Genomic DNA, 17,275 nt, shown 5'->3' on the forward strand with positions numbered 1-17,275 from the left:
TGAAACTATTGCCCTGAGATAATCTTTAAACTTTAAACCAGAAATATCCCCTATAGTGTTCTTAAAACCAAAAAGTAGTTTAGCTTAATTAGTAACATATGTCTGCCTTGAGCATTAATTCTGCTCTTTGAAGAACTATCTATATGGGATCAAAGTGACAACAGCAACTTGAAAGATTAGATAGGAAGCTTAAGGGGCAGTGAGTTCATGTTAATGGAGGAGGAACAACTCAAAAGGAGGGTGAGTGGTTGCACAACTGGAAGAATGTAACCATTGTCACTGAACTGTTCATGTAGAAATGGTTGAAAAGGTGTATATTTTGCTGTGTATATTCTCAACAACAACAAAATCAATTTTAAAAATTAACAAGGATACGTTGTTTTTAACATTTTTTTATTGTGGTAAAAATATGCAAACAAAATATTTGCCAATTCAACAGTTTCTCCATGTAGAATTCAGTGACATTGATAATGTTCTTCATGTGCAGTTATTTCAACGATAGGTTATTAAGAAAACAGGAAAAGATTAGTAATAGTTTATATTTATTGAGCATTTAGCCATGCCCTCACTAAATGTTTTATACATAATAATGATAATGGAAGCCAATACTCACATGGTATTGACCACATTCCAAGGACTGCGCTAGTGCTTCGGAAGTATTTGTTACAACACCCTATAAGATCAGTACCATTAATACCATCTGTATTTTATGGATGAAACTAAGCCCAGAGAAGTCCAGTAATGTGGTTGTGGTCACACAGCTTGTTACTGGCAGAGCTGGGATTTGAGCCCAACTATTACGGAGCCCTGGTGGCGCAATGGTTGAGTGCTCAGCTGCTAACTGAGAGGTTAGTGGTTCGAACCCACCCAGCTGCTCCGTGGTTGTCACTGTCAGTCAAAATTGACTCCACAGCACCTCACAACAACAATTCTAGCTCCAGAGTCTGCTCTCAACTGCTGTGAGATTCAGCCTCTGGCTGAAGCCCTCAACAGTTTGGGGGAGGTGAGTTCTATTATTATTCCCATTTTACAGATGAGAAAACCAAGGCCTGGAGAGGTAAAGTGAGTAGCCCAAGGCTACCCAGGAACCAGGCCTGTTTGATTCTAGCACCTGTTTTCTTAATCTCAACACTATCAAGTAGAGCATAAGAGTCGCATGACTTATTAAAAGGTTTGCAAGAAATTCCATGCTTGTAGCGTCAGGCTGTACTTCCAGGCATTTGGGGTTCCAATTCACTGTCCTGTCCTTCAGTGGCCAATTTTGGGAAGCACGGAAGGGGTTCTGTAGCCCGGTGGGGGTGGGAAGTGTCTGAATCCTCCCTCCCTCTTTGCCAGGCCCAGCTCTGACCCCTGGTGTTCTCTCAGCCCCTCTGATGTATTCTCTCCACAGGGCAGCACAGAGTATTTCTTGAGCAGTGGCGACAAGATTCGATTCTTCTTTGAGAAAGATGTTTTTGACACAGAAGGTTCGGAGCTGGGGCCCTAGAGATGTGGGAGAGTCAGGGTGAGGGCGGGCTGGACTTAGATATCTGTCCCCCAGGGCTGGAAGGGCGCTGAGGTCCGCTGCCCATGGGAGGACGGACTCTGGATCTTCTTCTCCCTTGACCTGTTCCTTATGCCACAGGCAATTTCCTGGTCCCTCCAGAGAAGTCCATCAACAAAATTGGCCATGGTAAGCAGGGTGTGGGAGGGCAGGAAAAAAACGAGGAAATTGAAGCCTGAAGGGATTAGGGGTCTTGCTCAAAGACCATAGTAAGTTAGTGGCTGGGCAACTGGCATTCCTGGTTGCAGACTCCCCCTGGCCCTGCTCTTCTGCATCTTTTTGATGCCAATCATGTGACGGTTGGTCAAGGTGCTGCCACCACACCACTGGGAAAAGGGGTCTCATCGAGTTCCTCCCCAGTGCAGATGGGCACATGCAAGCCCTTCAACTCTTTGCTGCCTAGTCTGGGGATGATCCACACTCCAGGAATGGAGGCCTTCTAGGTCCTTGGTGCAACTGCTTCCTGGAGCCTCCTCAGGGGGCACCTGGCATACTGACATGGTTCCATTCAATTATGCTCAAAACCAAGCCAGGAAACCCTCACTTTGTGAAATAACAATAATGATGGCAAATAGTGATAATGAGTGACTGTTCTGTGCCAGGCCCTGGGCTATAGCGGTACATGTGTTAGCCCACTGAGAGTCCTCCCAGCAGCCCTGGGAGGCAGGGCTATTCTGCTGGTCCCCATTTTACAGACGAGGAGACTGAGGCTTACAAAAGGGGAATGGAGATTGTTACCAAGTGATGGGCCCCTTGGAGCCCTTTGTCCTCCATGAGGAATGGGGAGTCAGGCCTGGAGGGAGGTTCCCAAATGGCAGGAAGGTCAAGAGTAAGGTCATGGGTGAGATGAGGCCTGGGGTGGGATGAGGCATCTGTGGGACCTGTTAAACTTGGTTATAAACAAACAGAAAGTTTAACGCACACCAAATAGGTGAGAATGTCAAAATGAGGCCTGAGTCTGGGTGCCCCAAACAAGGCACGGGAGCTGGGGTCTGGCCACATAATCCTCTTCTGTCCATGCAGCTCTGCACGCCCTTGACCCGGTCTTCAAGTCTGTTACATACTCCCCCAAGATACAGGTGAGCAGAGGATGGGGCAAAGGCCAGGTGGGTGGGCCAGATGGGCATGTGGGCAGGCCAGCAGCGTGACGTCTGCCCCCTTCCAGGCCTTGGGCAGGAGTCTTGGCCTCCAGATGCCTGTAGTGGTACAGAGTATGTATATCTTCAAGGTGAGCTCTCTGTCTCCCCACACCTTAGCCCTTGCTCACACCAAGCCCCTCCTTACAATGGGCCAAAAGCTGCTTCCCTGAGGAACTGAGGAATTATTATTTACTCAGCACAGCCCATATAAAATTGATCTCCTCTGGCATTTAGTTGGTGCTCAGTTAAGACTTGGTGGTAGGAGGGAAGGGGCTCCCCAGAACTCTTTCTTTGCTTATTTGCCTATCAAAATGCTCTGCTCCCAGCTTTTAAGGCCCAGCTCAGTGCCACCCCCAAGAAGCTTTCCAGATTCCCTGAGAAGAAAAGGGGTCTTCGCCTGGGGGTGAAAAGCATAATCGCTGGCCTCATCTGCGCCTCTCCTTCTAGCCCTCGTTTCATTCTGCGCTGTGCTCTTAGGCTTGCACATGCTGACTCCTGCTTAGACTGGGAGCACCCTGTCGCACAGGGTGCTTTTCTCTTTGCTTCCCCCAAAGCCTGGCACATGCTAAGTGCTCAATAGCTGGGTGTTGGGTTGGAATCCTTGGAGGTTAACGCCTGGAGCCAGGGCCGGAACATCCTACAAGACTCAGCCAGCGCCTGCACCTCCCACACTCCCGCTGTCTCCTATCCTCACCAGGCTCTGCTTCTTTCTTTCAGCAACCTCACTTTGGTGGTGAAGGTAAGCTGAGAGCAGGCTGTGGGGCCCAGCAAAGGCCACAGGTGGGAGATCTGGGACATCAGTGGTTGTCAGCTCTTGGGAGGAAATGAGAGCTACTGCTGAATGTAGGCAGGAGGCTGGACTACGGCGGGAGGAGTTGGAGCCACCTTCTGTTCCTTCCTAGAAAGTGGATTGGGAGGGAGCCTTGGAGCCCTTGGCACAGTTGTTCCTGATCCTGGCAGCAACCCCTGTTTGTTAAAAATGCAGATTCCTGACACCTGTCTCCTGAGATTTTGATTCAGTAGAGCTGCACAGGCCTGGAAATCTGTATTTTTAGCAAATTTCCTGGGAACTGATTCAGCATAGCAGTTACTGATCTAGGTCCAACTCCCACCAGATGCACAGATGCCCTTTACAGCCTATACTTCTGTTTAAGTACCTCTGGTGACAGGGAGCTCGCTTCCTCATAGGAAGCCCTTTCTTCCCTTGCATGAGCCCAAGTCTACTCCTTGTGACCACCCCCTCCTCCCTGCCATTCAGCCCAAGGGCAGTCCTCTGGAGCAATGACCACCCCCTCCCTGTGACTTCTCTGCCCAAGCCCAGCACCCCTAATTCCTTCAGCCATTCCTCCCTAAAGGCTACAGAGACCCCACTATTAGATGCCTTCCTGTGGATGCCATCCAGATTGTCAGAGTCCCTCTTAAAGTCTAGCGCTCAGAAAGTCATACAATTTCCCAGGCAGGAAGGAGGTGAGGTTCGCACCTCCGTTACTTACTTTGTTCCTACAGACTTTGCTGTCTTTGTTCAGTGATTCTCCATCCTGCCTGGCCCCAGCATCACTTGGGCAGATATTTAAAAATATGGATGGTTAGTCATAGTCATCCCCCCTTTGCACCCAACTTCCCAATCTTATCCCACCTGGTGACCATCTGGTGGCTGGAGGCTGCTTGGCTGAAATTAACCGATCATAGCTACTTTTTAGCAACCAATGTCAGGCCCTGTACTATGCACCCTCAATAAATCATCTCATGTAATCTTCCAGCAGCTGTAAGAGTTAGGTTATTGCTTCAGCCACTTCACAGTTTGGGAAATCAAAGCTTTCAGAAGTGAAATCTCTTGCCCAAAAGTGTCAGACCAGGAAGCGGCAAGATTCTAACTGATCAGGGGGAGGCTGGTCCTGGAGGGCTCCAGGAAGACTGGGGTGTGGGAGAAATGGGGCCAAGGTGAGGTGGGGCCGGCCAAAGGGGTAGGGTCCTTACCTCCAGGCCGGCTTGCTGCAGTCACCCCTCATCAGGATGCCACCTACTTGTACACGGAGCCCCTGGGCCGGCTGCTAGGCGTGTGGATTGCCCTGGAGGACGCCTCGCTGGAGAACGGCTGCCTCTGGTTCATCCCTGGCTCCCATACCAGTGAGGATACCTGTCTCTGCCTGCCCACCTATATCCTCCTTCGCCCCATGGAGAGGGACCTGGAGAAAAGAGGGGCTAATGGCTCCAGCTTGGCCCGCAGGTGGAGTGTCAAGAAGGATGGTCCTGGATCCTGCTAGCTCGGCCACTGGCACCAGCTTCCTGGGGTCAGATCCAGCCTGGGAGAACAGCCTGTTTGTGCCCACACCTGTGCAGAGAGGTAGGCAGGCTTCGGAGGGCAGGGAAGGAGGGGGCTGGGGCCATGCACATGGGTCCCTAGTCGTTCTGACCACCAGCACAGAGGCTCCCCACGGGATCATCAGAGGCCTGTGAAGTTACAGAATGAGGAAGGTTGGGGCTGGATGGGCATTTAGCAGTGTGGTTAATAGCAAGGTCTCCGGATGGGGCTCAAATTCAGACTCTACTACTTACAGGCTGACTCTTTGGGCAAATGACTGAACTTCTCTGAGCGTCAGTTTCCCCCAGTGTAGAGTAGAGAAGAAGGAGACCTGGTGGTGCTCAGCTGCTAACTGAAAGGTTGGTGGTTCAAACCCACTAGCGGCTCCATGGGAGAGAAGACATGGTAATCTGCTCCTGTAAAGATTACAACCTATGAAACCCTATGGGGGCAGTTGTATTGTCATATAGGGTAGCTATAAATCGGAATCAACTCGATGGCACACAACAACAACAGAGTGGGTAAGCAAGTGAGATGCGGTGTACAAGGTGTTTACACCAAACTTGCGTGGCACACAGCAAGCACTCAACAAATGCAGGCTATCCGTCCACCCTTTTCCTTTTAGAAGAAAGAAAACTGAGGTCCAACTCAGCATTCACTGGCTGAGGTCATAGCTGATCGGCACAGTATGGAGAGCTTCTGCCCGCTTCTGCAAACACCACAGAAGGGGATGCTCTTCTTAAGGCTTGGCAGGGGCACAGGCCACAGCTGAAGGGACTTGATCCCAGGGGAACCCACCTCTAAACAGCACAACCTCTGACCCTGGAGCAGGCTGCAGAGGCTGAGCAATTAGGGACAGGAATGGGGATAGATGGGAGGGAAGCAGAACTGCTTGAGGAAGGAGGGCCCGTGTCCCTTCCTGCCCTGGGAAGGGAGAGTGTGGGCTGGTGTTCTCCCAGGCCCAGGGAGGGGATGTGACGTGCTTTGTTCTCTCCAGGGGCCCTCATCCTACTCCACGGACAAGTGGTGCACAAGAGTGAGCAGAACCTTTCTGACCGCTCACGCCACGCCTACACTTTCCACCTCATGGAGGCTTCTGGCACCATCTGGAGCCCGGAGAACTGGTAGGGAAGGGTGGGTATGGGTGCCCTGATGGTTCCCTGAGGAGGTACTGGAGGCTGGGAGCAGTAAGACCCACCTCTCGAGGTCATCTCCTTTGTCCTCTGCAGGCTCCAGCCAACAGCTGAGCTACCCTTTCCTCCACTGTACACCTGATGGTCCTCAGCAGGACTGGGGCACTGCCCCTCCCAGGGAGCTTGCAAACACTGAGAGCACACAAGCTGCCTCACCTGACCTCCCGGCTGCAATGGCGAAGTTGCCTCTCTCCTGGGCTTTCCTCTGCTAGTGTCTGTGCCCGGAGTCCAGGAGGCAGCAGCAGGAGCTGGATGGGAGGCGTTCCCAAGATTTTCACTCCCTATCTCCTTCCTGCCCCCGCATACCCTCCTCCTTGATGTAGCCTCTTGGCATGAAAGTACTCTGGCCACCTCTCTGCTGGCTTCTTCTCTTCTGTCCTCTGAGGTGCAACTCTGATTTGTATCGTATGAGACACTGAATGAAAACAACTTCCAAATGCAGCTTCTTGGTCCTTTTCTCCCAATCAGCCCTGATCTCAAGATGAGCTTGGGAATGAATGCTTGGCAGGTATACAGACCCTCCATTGGAACAACTGCCAAATCCAAATCCTGCTTAGCTGGGAGGTCCCTAAAACCTAGGTCTGTCCCACAGGTCGTACACTGGGGCCACGGGCTGGATCCACTGCAGATGTGTTTTGTTTGGGCTTCAGTGTTTTAAAAATACTTTTTAAAATTGGGAGATGTCACATGAAGATCTAGGCTTTTAAACTTCCCTTGAATGAGCAGAAGGTCGACAACACAGGGCCCACATTCTAGCATGGCTACTGCTGGCTGGAGCTGCCTCTTTAGAAGCACATGTGCTTTCGGGTCCAGCACAGTTCCCACTTCCCCGTCCTCATTCATCTGTTACCTGTCTGACCTTAGTGGGTTAGTATGTGACCCTGATTTAGTGTACCTCACACTCTATACATAGACTAACCAAGGCCCAGAGGAGAAAGCCCTTTCCCAAGACCACCCAGGGAGTCAGTGGGGGCAAAGCTGATGCTGCCTCCTTTGGCAAGCAGTCGGAAGGGAGCCTGAAGGAAGTGACAGATTTGTTAAGTTTCCTTTGTGCCCCAAAGGAATGTGTCAGTGCTGTCCTCTGAGGGAAAGGACTTGGCAGCGATTATCAGGCAGAAGTGCAAGCTTCCCCAGAGCCGGTCCTGGCTGTGTTCCTGTCTTTTGGCCTCGTTGGACCAAAGTTCTCACCTCTTTCTGCTATGCCTCCCCATGCCATATTGGATGTTCAGCTTTATGAAATGTGCTGTGCTGTCTTCCCGCTGACAGGAAACTTTCATCCATTCAGCACATGTCGGCTGAGTTCCTACTACATGCCAGGGTGTGCTGCCACTGGGGTATGCGGTGGGACACAACAAGGCTGCAGCGTCGGCCTCTTGCTCAGGCAGAGTTCCAGAGTAGAGCCATTTTGAACTCCCAGGAAACTCCTCCAGCCCCGGGGAATCTGTACTGCGCTCCAGTGTGTTGCCAAAGGAAGAGACAAGGACAAGTTTGACGTGATTGGAGTGTGAGAGGGTCTCAGGAGGGAACCCTTGACAGGATCCTGTGCTGTCCAGCCCAGCAGCACCACTCAGCCAGGCAGCAGAGGCCTTGGAGGCGGGGGTCGGGGAGGAGGTTGGCTGAAACAGGACATCAGCCCGGAACCTGATCCTCTTGTTCATGCATGCAACGAGCCCATCCTACCTCTCCCCTTCACTTCTTCCTATCCCAAATGGGAGAAACCACATGCACTCAGCTATTTCCCCCGTGAGTTTTCCTCCTCCGAATGAAATGGGAGTAAAGATCACTCTGGCCTCCAAGTACAACTGATAAAACCCCCTTGGCTTGCATGGCTTTTTTGCTATGATGAGACTGGTCTAGGTAATAACGACCCTTTCCCTTACTGACTGCTCATTGTGCCCTAGACACTTGACACACCTCATCTCACTGGATCCTCAAAACACCCCCATGAGGTGCATGCTGTTATTAATCCCATCTTGCAGACGGGAGAATTGGGGCCACAGTTAGTAAGTGGTGCAGCCAAGGATTCTAACCAGGTTAGTTTGATACCAGAATCTGAAGCATTAACTACTGTGCCTACTGCCTCCCTGCAGTGTCTACTCTGGCCCCCTCTGAAGACGGGTAGGTGCAGTGGTGGTGGGGGCTCTACAGCACAGTCAAGTTCTTTGAGTTGTTGCACTATCCTTTCAGCCTTTTTTTAAACATTAGCAAAACTAAAACCAAGAGAGCTTTGATTTTTATTTAAATCTGAACGAACCCAAAAATCAAATTTTCTTTTCACCCCTTGGCTCTTCATACCCAAGTGGCTGGCTGCTGTGGGGGTCATTTGCCCTCCCCATGTTCCTGTTTCCTCCATCACTGCTGCTGCACAGCGACTAGGCCATCAGCAATATCAGGAGGTAGACAGGCAAAAGGAGATTGTCTATCTGTGTTGTGTACGCTTCTAGGAGGGACACAGTACTGATGGACCCCAAAACCCAAGCATAACTGTAGTTTAGGTCCACCTCACTGTCAAAGATTAAGATCAGAGCTACAGAAATGATCTGCGCAAATACAGATGTCATGGTCCCCTCTAAAGTCTTTTTAGTTCCAGGCCAGCGGATCTCTCCCATGGTGCTGCCAAAGATGGAAGCCACAGTATCACCTACACCCACGGCCAGGACACCAGCATAAGGGACTAGGGCCCTCGCTCCCCCCAAGCTACCCTTCTGCGTACAGGGTCTGGGGACCAGCCAAATGGGAAGAGACATGCCCAGGAGCAGGTAGATGTGGGTCAGGATGAGTGGCCCGCTGTCTCGCTCATCCAGGAAAAGGGACAGGAGGCTCCGCAGAGTGTGGCCCAGGGGCTTGATGCGGAAGTAGCGCACATACTCCAGGAAGATGAAGACTGCCAGGCATACAGTGGCAGCCACATAGAGCAGTGGCCGATCAAAGATGATACCTGGGATGTAGGTGGCTACCACAATGAAGTGGAAATACTTTCGGGTGATGGTGGGGGCCTGGTGCTTCTTGGACTCAGAAGATGACCGCTTAGCATTCTGGTACAGCACTACCAGGCAGGCCAAGGTGGCCAGCAGAGACCAGTAGGCTAGGAGGTAGATGCGGGTGTCAGTCTGGAAGAGGAACTGAAGGAGCCAGAGCAAGGGGTTCCTGCGGATGAGTCGGTGCAGCCAGGGCAGGACCACGCCCAGGCCCAGCACACAGGTCATGAGGTGGAAGAAGATGGAGGAGGCCCAGGTACCTGAGTCCATGAAGACAAAGAGGATGCTGAAGAAGATGCCCATGAGCACCATCCCTACCACCACCACCAGCAAAAAGAAGTCCACCGGGTCCCCCTGGCCTTCCACCACAGTCAGAGAGCGCTTGATGAGCTGGTTGAGCACAAAGCTGATGCCACCTAATACCAGCACCGCCTCTCCAGGAGTGAAGCAGCGGGGCAGCAGGTACAGCAGGATCATGTTGAGGTACACGAAGATCAGAAGGACCTCTAGGACTTCGATCACCTCACCCACACTCAGCGAGTGTTTCATGATGTAAATGATGCCTCCTCCAGCCAAGCCCGAGATGACACAAGTGTTGGTGGGCACCGGGCGTGTGATGCCCAGTGCCAACACTGATGAGAAGAGGGCCACTGCCATCCCAGTGGCTGCCACGACAATGCCAAAGCGTTCAAAGTGGGGGTTCCCTGCAGCCTGGCAGCGTTCCTTCATGACCAGTCCCAGCAAAGGCATGACCATGGAGGCAGGCAGTAGTCCACTGTTAGCGGACATTCGGAACTGGAAGACAGCGCTTCCCTGCTGGAGCAGCCGGTCCCATTTGTATTGGACATAGAAGGCCTGCACTGCGAGGGCCACAGCGCACCACGAGTATCGGTCCCACACGGTCGCGTGAATGCTCAGCACCATGGCGAACACCACTGCCGCCTCTGCCAGGACCGACTCGCTCAGCGGAGCTCCCGTCCCCGGGGTCGGAGAAGCGCTATCTCGGGTCATGTCTCTACGCTTGAGGCCCCGGGAAAGCCGGGGTGACTAGGGACGCCTTGGATTCTTGACTCCTCAGCACCGCCAAGCAGAGGACGACAGCTTCACCCAGCCAGGAACCTTCTCCCTCCGTTCTCCAGCTTCGTGATAAGCTGCCCTGCAGGTCACCGTCTGCAGCCGGAAAGCTGGAGCCCCTCACACTTCTCCGCCTCCAATTTACGGCTTAGGCGTCGTCACTCGGGCGCCTTCCTCACGGGTGCGACCACTCTTGACGCGGGTTCCTCGCTTCCCCGGGCATCGCCATCTTGGCCCCGCCCCGTACCGAGGCCACGTGATGGAAGCCCCGCCCCACGCGTCAGGTAGTAGAAGAGCGGTCACGTGGGCGCCTCGTTTGGGTACTGGGCTGTGACGGGCGCGTGGGAAGATGGCGGGGGACGCTGGTGAGTCGTGTGTGGGGTGCGGTGCGTGCAGAGTTGTTGGAATTGGCCGTGAGGCGCGGGCTCGAAAGCAGGCAGAGGCGGGGCGAGAATTGGGAACGGGTTATGGCTTCGGTGACGGAGAAAAGCCTGGCTGAGTAGTCGGCGCCGAGACGGGAGGCGGTTTACGACCAAGCGGTCCCTCGCGCGGGGATATGAAGGGACTTCTCCAAGAGGAGGGCCGGTTCCTCACCTCATCCTTAAGTGGTGGGCCTCCCATCTCCTCACCCAAGTCCCTTTCTCTTCCCCTTTCCCCCCCGGCGTGTCTCTTGGCGCCCCACTCGCGCTTTCTCGTCTGGCCGTGACGCTACCTTTGGGCGCGAGGGGGCGCTTCGTGGTCGCCTGGAGGACGCTCTCCCTCCGGTCCGATATCCTCGCCGCCGCCTCCCTGTGACCTGTCCCGGGCCTTCCCTGCTTCCCAGGTTCTCCCCATGTGCTCTCTTGTTGCACGGAGCCACCTGCTTGTAGTTTCTGCTCTCTTTCACCGCTCAGCCTTTAATTCGCCCATTTATTTGTTTTTTTTAATGCATTGATTCAGTCAGCCGATATGTTCAAATCTTCCCAGAGATTCCAGGCACAGTGCTAGGCTCTGGGGACAAGAAGATGAAATAATAAAACGAAAGATAACAGCTCTCAGTATAGAGGGCTTGCTAGCGCCAGACACTGGTGAGGCGCTTTTGAATTATCATAACTTTGTGAGGCACCTTTTCTTTTACAGATGAGTCAGAAGTGCAGCTCAGCTAGCTAAGTAAGTGGTAAGGTGAGCATTGAAATCCGAGTCTGTTCGTCTCCAAAGCTGTAAGGAAACCATCACACCCCTATTTTCCACATTACACCTTAAAGAGGTGTTTTCCATTCTACTCCCTACCACCTTCCTTGGTAAAATTAATTATGTCGCTTATTATTCCCCGTGCCAACAATGTTTTCCCCACTTTTTTGTCGTGTTCACCACTCTATCGCCAGTACCCAGGAATAGTATGTAATAAGACATTAGCATTTATTACAAATATTGTCCGTTTTCTCTGGCATCACTTCTTTCACCACCCAGCTGGAAGTGAGATTTTGTCCTCTGGAATTTCCACTGGACTACATCTATGCCTTGTGAGGATCAGTTTGCTTTTTTCTCCCCAGTCGTTTCATGCCAACTCTTATACAGGACAGCATTGTGGCCACTGTGCCCTCCTTTTCTTAGGCGTATTTCATCGTCATTGTAGAGTATGGGTAAATGTTTGGCTCCTGTAGGGTAAACAATGTTCATTAAAGAAAAAGAACATGAGGAAGAAAGCATTGGTTTACCTGAAAGATGCTTTGATCTTCCTGGGAAACCTACCAAACTCATATTCTAAGAAGGAAGAAAGGACGTTAGAATTCCTAGACAATGTTTTGCTCATGGCTTGTATTAGGAGAGTGATGTTTCTTCTTGTGCCAGAAGTCACATTCATTAGTAGTTGGGATTATACTGAGCAGCAGTCCCATGTTTGAAATGCCTAGAGGTCTGGACTAAGAGAAAACTTAATTCTATTCCTGACTCCTCAGATTTGTAGATGACCTCAGACGAGTCACCTTACCATTTTGAGCCTGTCTCTCCAAATGCAAATCCTTTCCAGAGCAGTTTGAGGTGGTTATGAGTCATTTTTTTTTTTTAAGTAGGAAAAATCAAGGTGCATGTTAACATAAGCTGGCACTAGTAAAAAAATGGAATACTACTCTTAAATCAGTCTTTTGGGAAGGTCATTCAGGGATTGGCAGAAAGTCACTTTGAGTATTGGCATTTTTCTTATAACTCTTGTGTTTTTCAGTTAATGTGTTTGTGTAAGTCTGAATGGTGTGGGTGTGCTAAAAAAAATAAAACTGCAATTTGAAAAGCTTTTGCTGCTAAGCTTAAATCTCAGTTCATACAAGAGAGGTGTACCTTATCTGTGGAGTTAGAGCATCAATGGGAAGTGGCAGCTTTTATTTATTATCTCTGTGTGGAATATAACTGTATTTCTCAAAGGAACTATCTCATCAGGGTAGCATCCTGTGTCTCAGCTTCCTGTTAAAAGGACTGAATTGTAGAAACTATTATTTCTAACTCCCAGTAGCTTGTCGCTCATAGCCTTCCAATGAGATGGATCACCGAAGAAGATAATTTTCAGTCTGCATTAACTTCAGCTCTTGCAGGATGGAGTGACACGTTGTTTGCTAGAACATTGGACTGGAAATAGTAAAGTTTTTAAAACTTTACATTTGAATTTGAGGCAAGTTATTTAATTTCTGTGCCTTAGTTTCTCCCCCAGATACTTAGCTCAAAGGAGTATTGTGTAACTAAATGAGAGACATTAGCACATATTTAATTTCTTGAAAATACATCTAGAAGATACTTCCCTGAGTCTTTGGATGGACATTACAGTTCTAAGTTTCAGTCAAACCTTTAGGTCCCGATTCAGTATGAAGACTTTTGTCAGTCACTGAATCGGTTCCCATTGATCCCTTTCCCAGTGATCCCTTTCTTCTCTGACTTCTGTTCTCTGTGGTTATGTTTCTTTGTAGTCTGTTAGTATCATGCCCTTGAGTACTTTCTTGCTTTTTGTTGATTGTGTAATGTGAATGTAATGTACTTTGAGATTTTCATCACTTAAGCTTATGAGCATCATGAAGTTCTTAGATTTATTTGTATCCCCATTATTCCCAGGCCAATGAGTATGCAGGAATCGAGGAACCAGTAAGACTTATTTCCATAGATTCCCTTCCTGATAAATTTCACTATTTTCTGCTTTGTTCTGCCTTCTCTTGGCACTTCTGCATATATGGTTTTTCTTAATTTTTCTGTTACAATTAGATTGCAAGCCTAGAAGGGACTCATTTCATTCCCTTTCTTTGACATTTATTCATTCAAAAATCTGTGCCAGCCACTATGTTAAGGGTATGGTCTGCCATTGTCGAACAGACCGCTTCACCTCAGTTGGCATCTTTGCTTGCTGGCAGGATGAATTCTTGGGTGCAGCCTGGAGCAGTGAAATGTAATAGTTAAGCTCTGGAGTCATGCAAACCACCTGGGTTCAAGCCTTGGCTTCATTATAGTATATTAACTGTATGACAGACAAGTTACTTAACCACTTTTAAGCCTTAGTTTCCTGATGAGCTAATGGGGACAACAACAATATTTACCTCATAAAGAAGCTGTCATTATTCAATAAGACAGTGTGTCTGACATATTATGAGGTATTGTTAGTTCATTGGTATAATTCTCACCTTCCGTGCAGGAGACTTGGGTTCCGTTCCTTTCCAGTGCACCTCTTACGCAACCACCACCCTCTGTCAGTGGAGGCTTGCGTGTTGATATGACGATGAACCCTTTTCAGCAGAGCTTCTAGACTAAGATGGACTAGGAAGAAAGCCCTGGTGATCTGCTTCTGAAAATCAGCCAGTGAAAATCCTGTGGATCACAATAGTCTGATCTGACACTTGATCATGGGGATGGTGTAAGACCAGGCAGCGTTTTGTTCTGTTCTGTGTGTGGCCATCATGAATTGGGCGCCAACTCGACAGGAGCTAACAACAACAACTGACAATTACACAATAAATATTTACTATTCTTGTTATTAAAACCTCATTTTCAGTAAGCATTATTTTTTCACACCTTAAAACAAAAAGACCACCACGTGACATAGTTTTGCCAATAAGAATTTAGTTTCTTTTTTTTTTCTTTTGAGTATTGAATATAAAGTTGCTGCTTTACTCCAGGGTAGTGGTTTCTAGTCTTATTTAGTAGCAGAATCTTCTTCTCAAAATAAACCCCAAACTAACATACCAAACAGATAAAAAGCAGAGAGAGTCTATAGTCCTAAGTCTTTGCCTGCTCCTCTGAGGCTGATTGATGACGTGGAGTAGTGGTGATTTAGGAACTCATTTGGGATACTTGTTATAGAGTGTGGATTCCTATGCCCCCACCTCCAAGAAAGAGTAGCTCTAGGTGGTGACCATGGTTCTGCAGTGTTCGTGCATTGTCCACCACCTGATTTTGCTGTAGGTGGACTGAGAACTAGATTTTGAGAAACACCTTTGTTATTATTATTATTATTAATTATGCTTTTTTATTGTGCAAGTGTTGGTGTAACAAATACCCACAGCTTGAATTTGAGGAAAGAAGGAATTCTGGATCCTGGCAGCTGGTTCTTGAATGTGGGTAGTGGTCTTCTCAGCATCTTCTCAGTTTTTTCTGGGAATCACTACTAGCTATCTAGTTACAGGTCTAAGTTCTGAAAGCAAATGCTGGTAAATTAAAGCTTATCGATTCCCAGGCTTTTTGAAATTGGAAGATGGATGATCAAGAGAGAGAGTGACTTAGCTTAGGCATACAAAACCTTCAATCGGTGATAAATCTCTTTCCATTAATTTTGATGTACTGTTAGCCACAGTATTAGTGTTATATAATAGGTGTCTAATGAATTTTGTGCAAATGGAAGCTATCCTTAATAAAGTAAAAATGTATTTCGTTTTAAGTAAAGCCTTTCATTTTGGCTAATCCAGATTTATCAGGCAAATAAGTTAGATAATTATTCCCTTTACAGAAGGTATTCATTAAAAGATTTTGCTGTACGTACATTTCTTTAAACAGTGAGCTTGCCTCTATCTTTTTAATTACTTATGGCTTGAGTTACTCATACCTTTTTACATACACATTATCAGTAGAAAGGGACGTCTGTTTCATTAACTGGATCTAATCTCCTAATTATTTTTGAACAGTGAATGCTGTCTTTTATCAAGAAAATTATTAGTGGTTCCAGTGTTCAGTTGTGGGGGTTGGTGACTATTAATTCAACAAAATTGATGTTGTTTTCTTAAAAGCATTAACCTTTGTAAATAAATTTTTAATTTTTAGGTGTGTTTTAGTCTCCTTTGATGGGAAAAACCTGAAAGATGATTTTTAAATAGATAGAACTAGTGCTTTTACAATCTTAGTGGGTGTCTTAGTCATCTAGTGCTGCTCTAACAGAAATACCACAAGTGGATGGCTTTAACAGAGAAGTTTATTCTCTCACAGTCTAGTAGGCTACAAGTCCGAATTTAGGGTTTCACCTCCAGGGGAAGGCTTTTACTGTCAGCTCTGGAGGAAGGTCTGTGTCATCAGTCTTCCCTCGGCCTGGGAACTTCTCTGCGCAGGAACCTCAGATCCAAAGGACGCGCTCTGCTCTTGGCACTGCTGTCTTGGTGGTATGAGGTTCCGATGTGTCTCTGCTTGCTTCTTTCTTTTATATCTCAAAAGAGATTGGCTTAAGACACTATCCAATCTTGTATACCTCATCAGTATAACTGCCGCTAATCCATCTCATTAGATCACAGTGATTGAATTTACAACACATAAGGAAATCACATCAGATTACAGAATGGTACACAACTATACAATACTGGAAATCATGACCCAGCCAAGTTGACAGATATTTTTGACGGACATAATTCAATCCATGACAGTGGGGAAAACACTTTTCACTTTATACTCATAGTTACACAGCTTGCATTCCTTTTGTAGAGACCTTTTGGTATAGTCTACCAGGACCTTTTCATTTTTTCTATGTGGATAGGCTTTCTAAGCAGTGTTAATTATTTTAGGTAACTATTCTAGGAGCAGGACCGGGCAGTGTTTCATTCTGTTGTATATAGGGTCACTGTGAGTTGGAACCGACTCAGCAGCACCTAACAGCAGCAACGATTCTAGGTACTGATTTAGGATCTCACAAAATATAAGCCTATCCTTTTTATAACTCTTGAGATTATTTCTTTTTTAATTTATTTTTTATTGTGCTTTAAATGAAAGTTTACAATTCAAGTTAGTTTGTCATACAGAAATTTATACACATTGTTATGTGACCCTGTACAGTGACAACACACTCCACCTTTCCACCCCAGATTTCCTGTTTCCATTTAACCAGCTTCTGACCCTCTCTCCCTTATCATCTTGCCTCCGGACAGGAGCTGCCCCTTTAGTCTCATGTATCTACTTGAGCTAAGAAGCACAATTTTCAGAAGTATCATTTTATGTCCCATAGTCCACTCTAATCTTTGTCTGAAGAGTTGGCTTTGGGAATTGTTTTAGTTTTGGGCTGACGGAGAGTCCAGGGGCCATGTTTTATGGGGTCCCTCCAGTCTCAGTCAAACCATTAAGTCTGGTCTTTTTACTAGAATTTGAGTTCTCCACCCCACTTTTCTCTTGCTCCGTCTGGGACTCTGTTGAGTTCCTTGTCAGGGTGGTCATTGGTGGTAGCTCGGCACCATCTAGTTCTTCTGGTCTCAGGATGATGGAGTCTCTGGTTTATGTGGCCCTTTCTGTCTCTTGGGCTAATAGTTTCCTTATGTCTTTGGTGTTCTTCAGTCTCCTTTGCTCCAGGTGGGTTGGGACCAATTGATGCATATAAGATGGCTGCTCACTAGCTTTAAGACGCACCAAAGTGGGATGCAGAACATTTTCTTAATAAACTGTTATGCCAGTTGACCTAGATGTCCCCTGAAACCGTGGTGCCCAGACCCCCACCCCCGCTACTCTGTCCCTCGAAGTGTTTGGTTGTATTCAGGAAACTTCTTAGCTTTTTGTTTAGTCCACTTGTGCTGACTTTCACTTTAGTGTGTGCTATCCTTCCCTTCACCTAATATAATTCTTGTCTAGTA

The 17,275-nt window shown here is 48.1% G+C and overlaps 3 protein-coding genes across 6 annotated transcripts in view; 2 read left to right on the forward strand and 1 right to left on the reverse strand.

Moving 5' to 3' along the window:
- Nucleotides 1–6,259, forward strand: part of LOC101357627 (phytanoyl-CoA dioxygenase domain-containing protein 1) — a 14,402-nt gene extending 8,143 nt beyond the window's left edge. The window contains exons 3-11 of one of the 2 annotated variants that reach the window (XM_004375738.1): nt 1,391–1,466; nt 1,625–1,672; nt 2,567–2,622; nt 2,709–2,771; nt 3,400–3,421; nt 4,681–4,809; nt 4,910–5,026; nt 5,982–6,108; nt 6,214–6,259. In XM_004375738.1, the coding sequence (XP_004375795.1) occupies nt 1,391–1,466; nt 1,625–1,672; nt 2,567–2,622; nt 2,709–2,771; nt 3,400–3,421; nt 4,681–4,809; nt 4,910–5,026; nt 5,982–6,108; nt 6,214–6,259 (684 nt within the window). The remainder of the gene's footprint in view (nt 1–1,390; nt 1,467–1,624; nt 1,673–2,566; nt 2,623–2,708; nt 2,772–3,399; nt 3,422–4,680; nt 4,810–4,909; nt 5,027–5,981; nt 6,109–6,213) is intronic. The other variant, XM_004375739.1, reaches the window with a different exon arrangement.
- A 2,138-nt stretch (nt 6,260–8,397) lies between these two features.
- Nucleotides 8,398–10,586, reverse strand: LOC101357368 (dolichol kinase). The gene has a single exon (XM_004375737.2). The coding sequence runs from the start codon at nt 10,164–10,166 to the stop codon at nt 8,550–8,552; it is 1,617 nt and encodes a 538-aa protein (XP_004375794.1). The 5' UTR covers nt 10,167–10,586; the 3' UTR covers nt 8,398–8,549.
- The window catches only part of LOC111820450 (nucleoporin NUP188 homolog), a 39,295-nt gene continuing 32,574 nt past the window's right edge, over nt 10,555–17,275 (forward strand). For all 3 annotated transcript variants that reach the window (XM_023730794.1, XM_023730795.1, XM_023730796.1), the window contains exon 1: nt 10,555–10,594. In XM_023730794.1, the coding sequence (XP_023586562.1) occupies nt 10,579–10,594 (16 nt within the window). In that variant the 5' untranslated portion in view covers nt 10,555–10,578. The remainder of the gene's footprint in view (nt 10,595–17,275) is intronic.

This window comes from Trichechus manatus, unplaced genomic scaffold, assembly GCF_000243295.1.
Source record: "Trichechus manatus latirostris isolate Lorelei unplaced genomic scaffold, TriManLat1.0 scaffold00038, whole genome shotgun sequence".
Classification (NCBI taxonomy): domain Eukaryota; kingdom Metazoa; phylum Chordata; class Mammalia; order Sirenia; family Trichechidae; genus Trichechus; species Trichechus manatus.

What these genes read in the sequence shown, in the direction of transcription:
- LOC101357368 (XM_004375737.2), bottom strand. Translation starts at nt 10,166, where the DNA reads ATGACCCGAGATAGCGCTTCTCCGACCCCGGGGACGGGAGCTCCGCTG.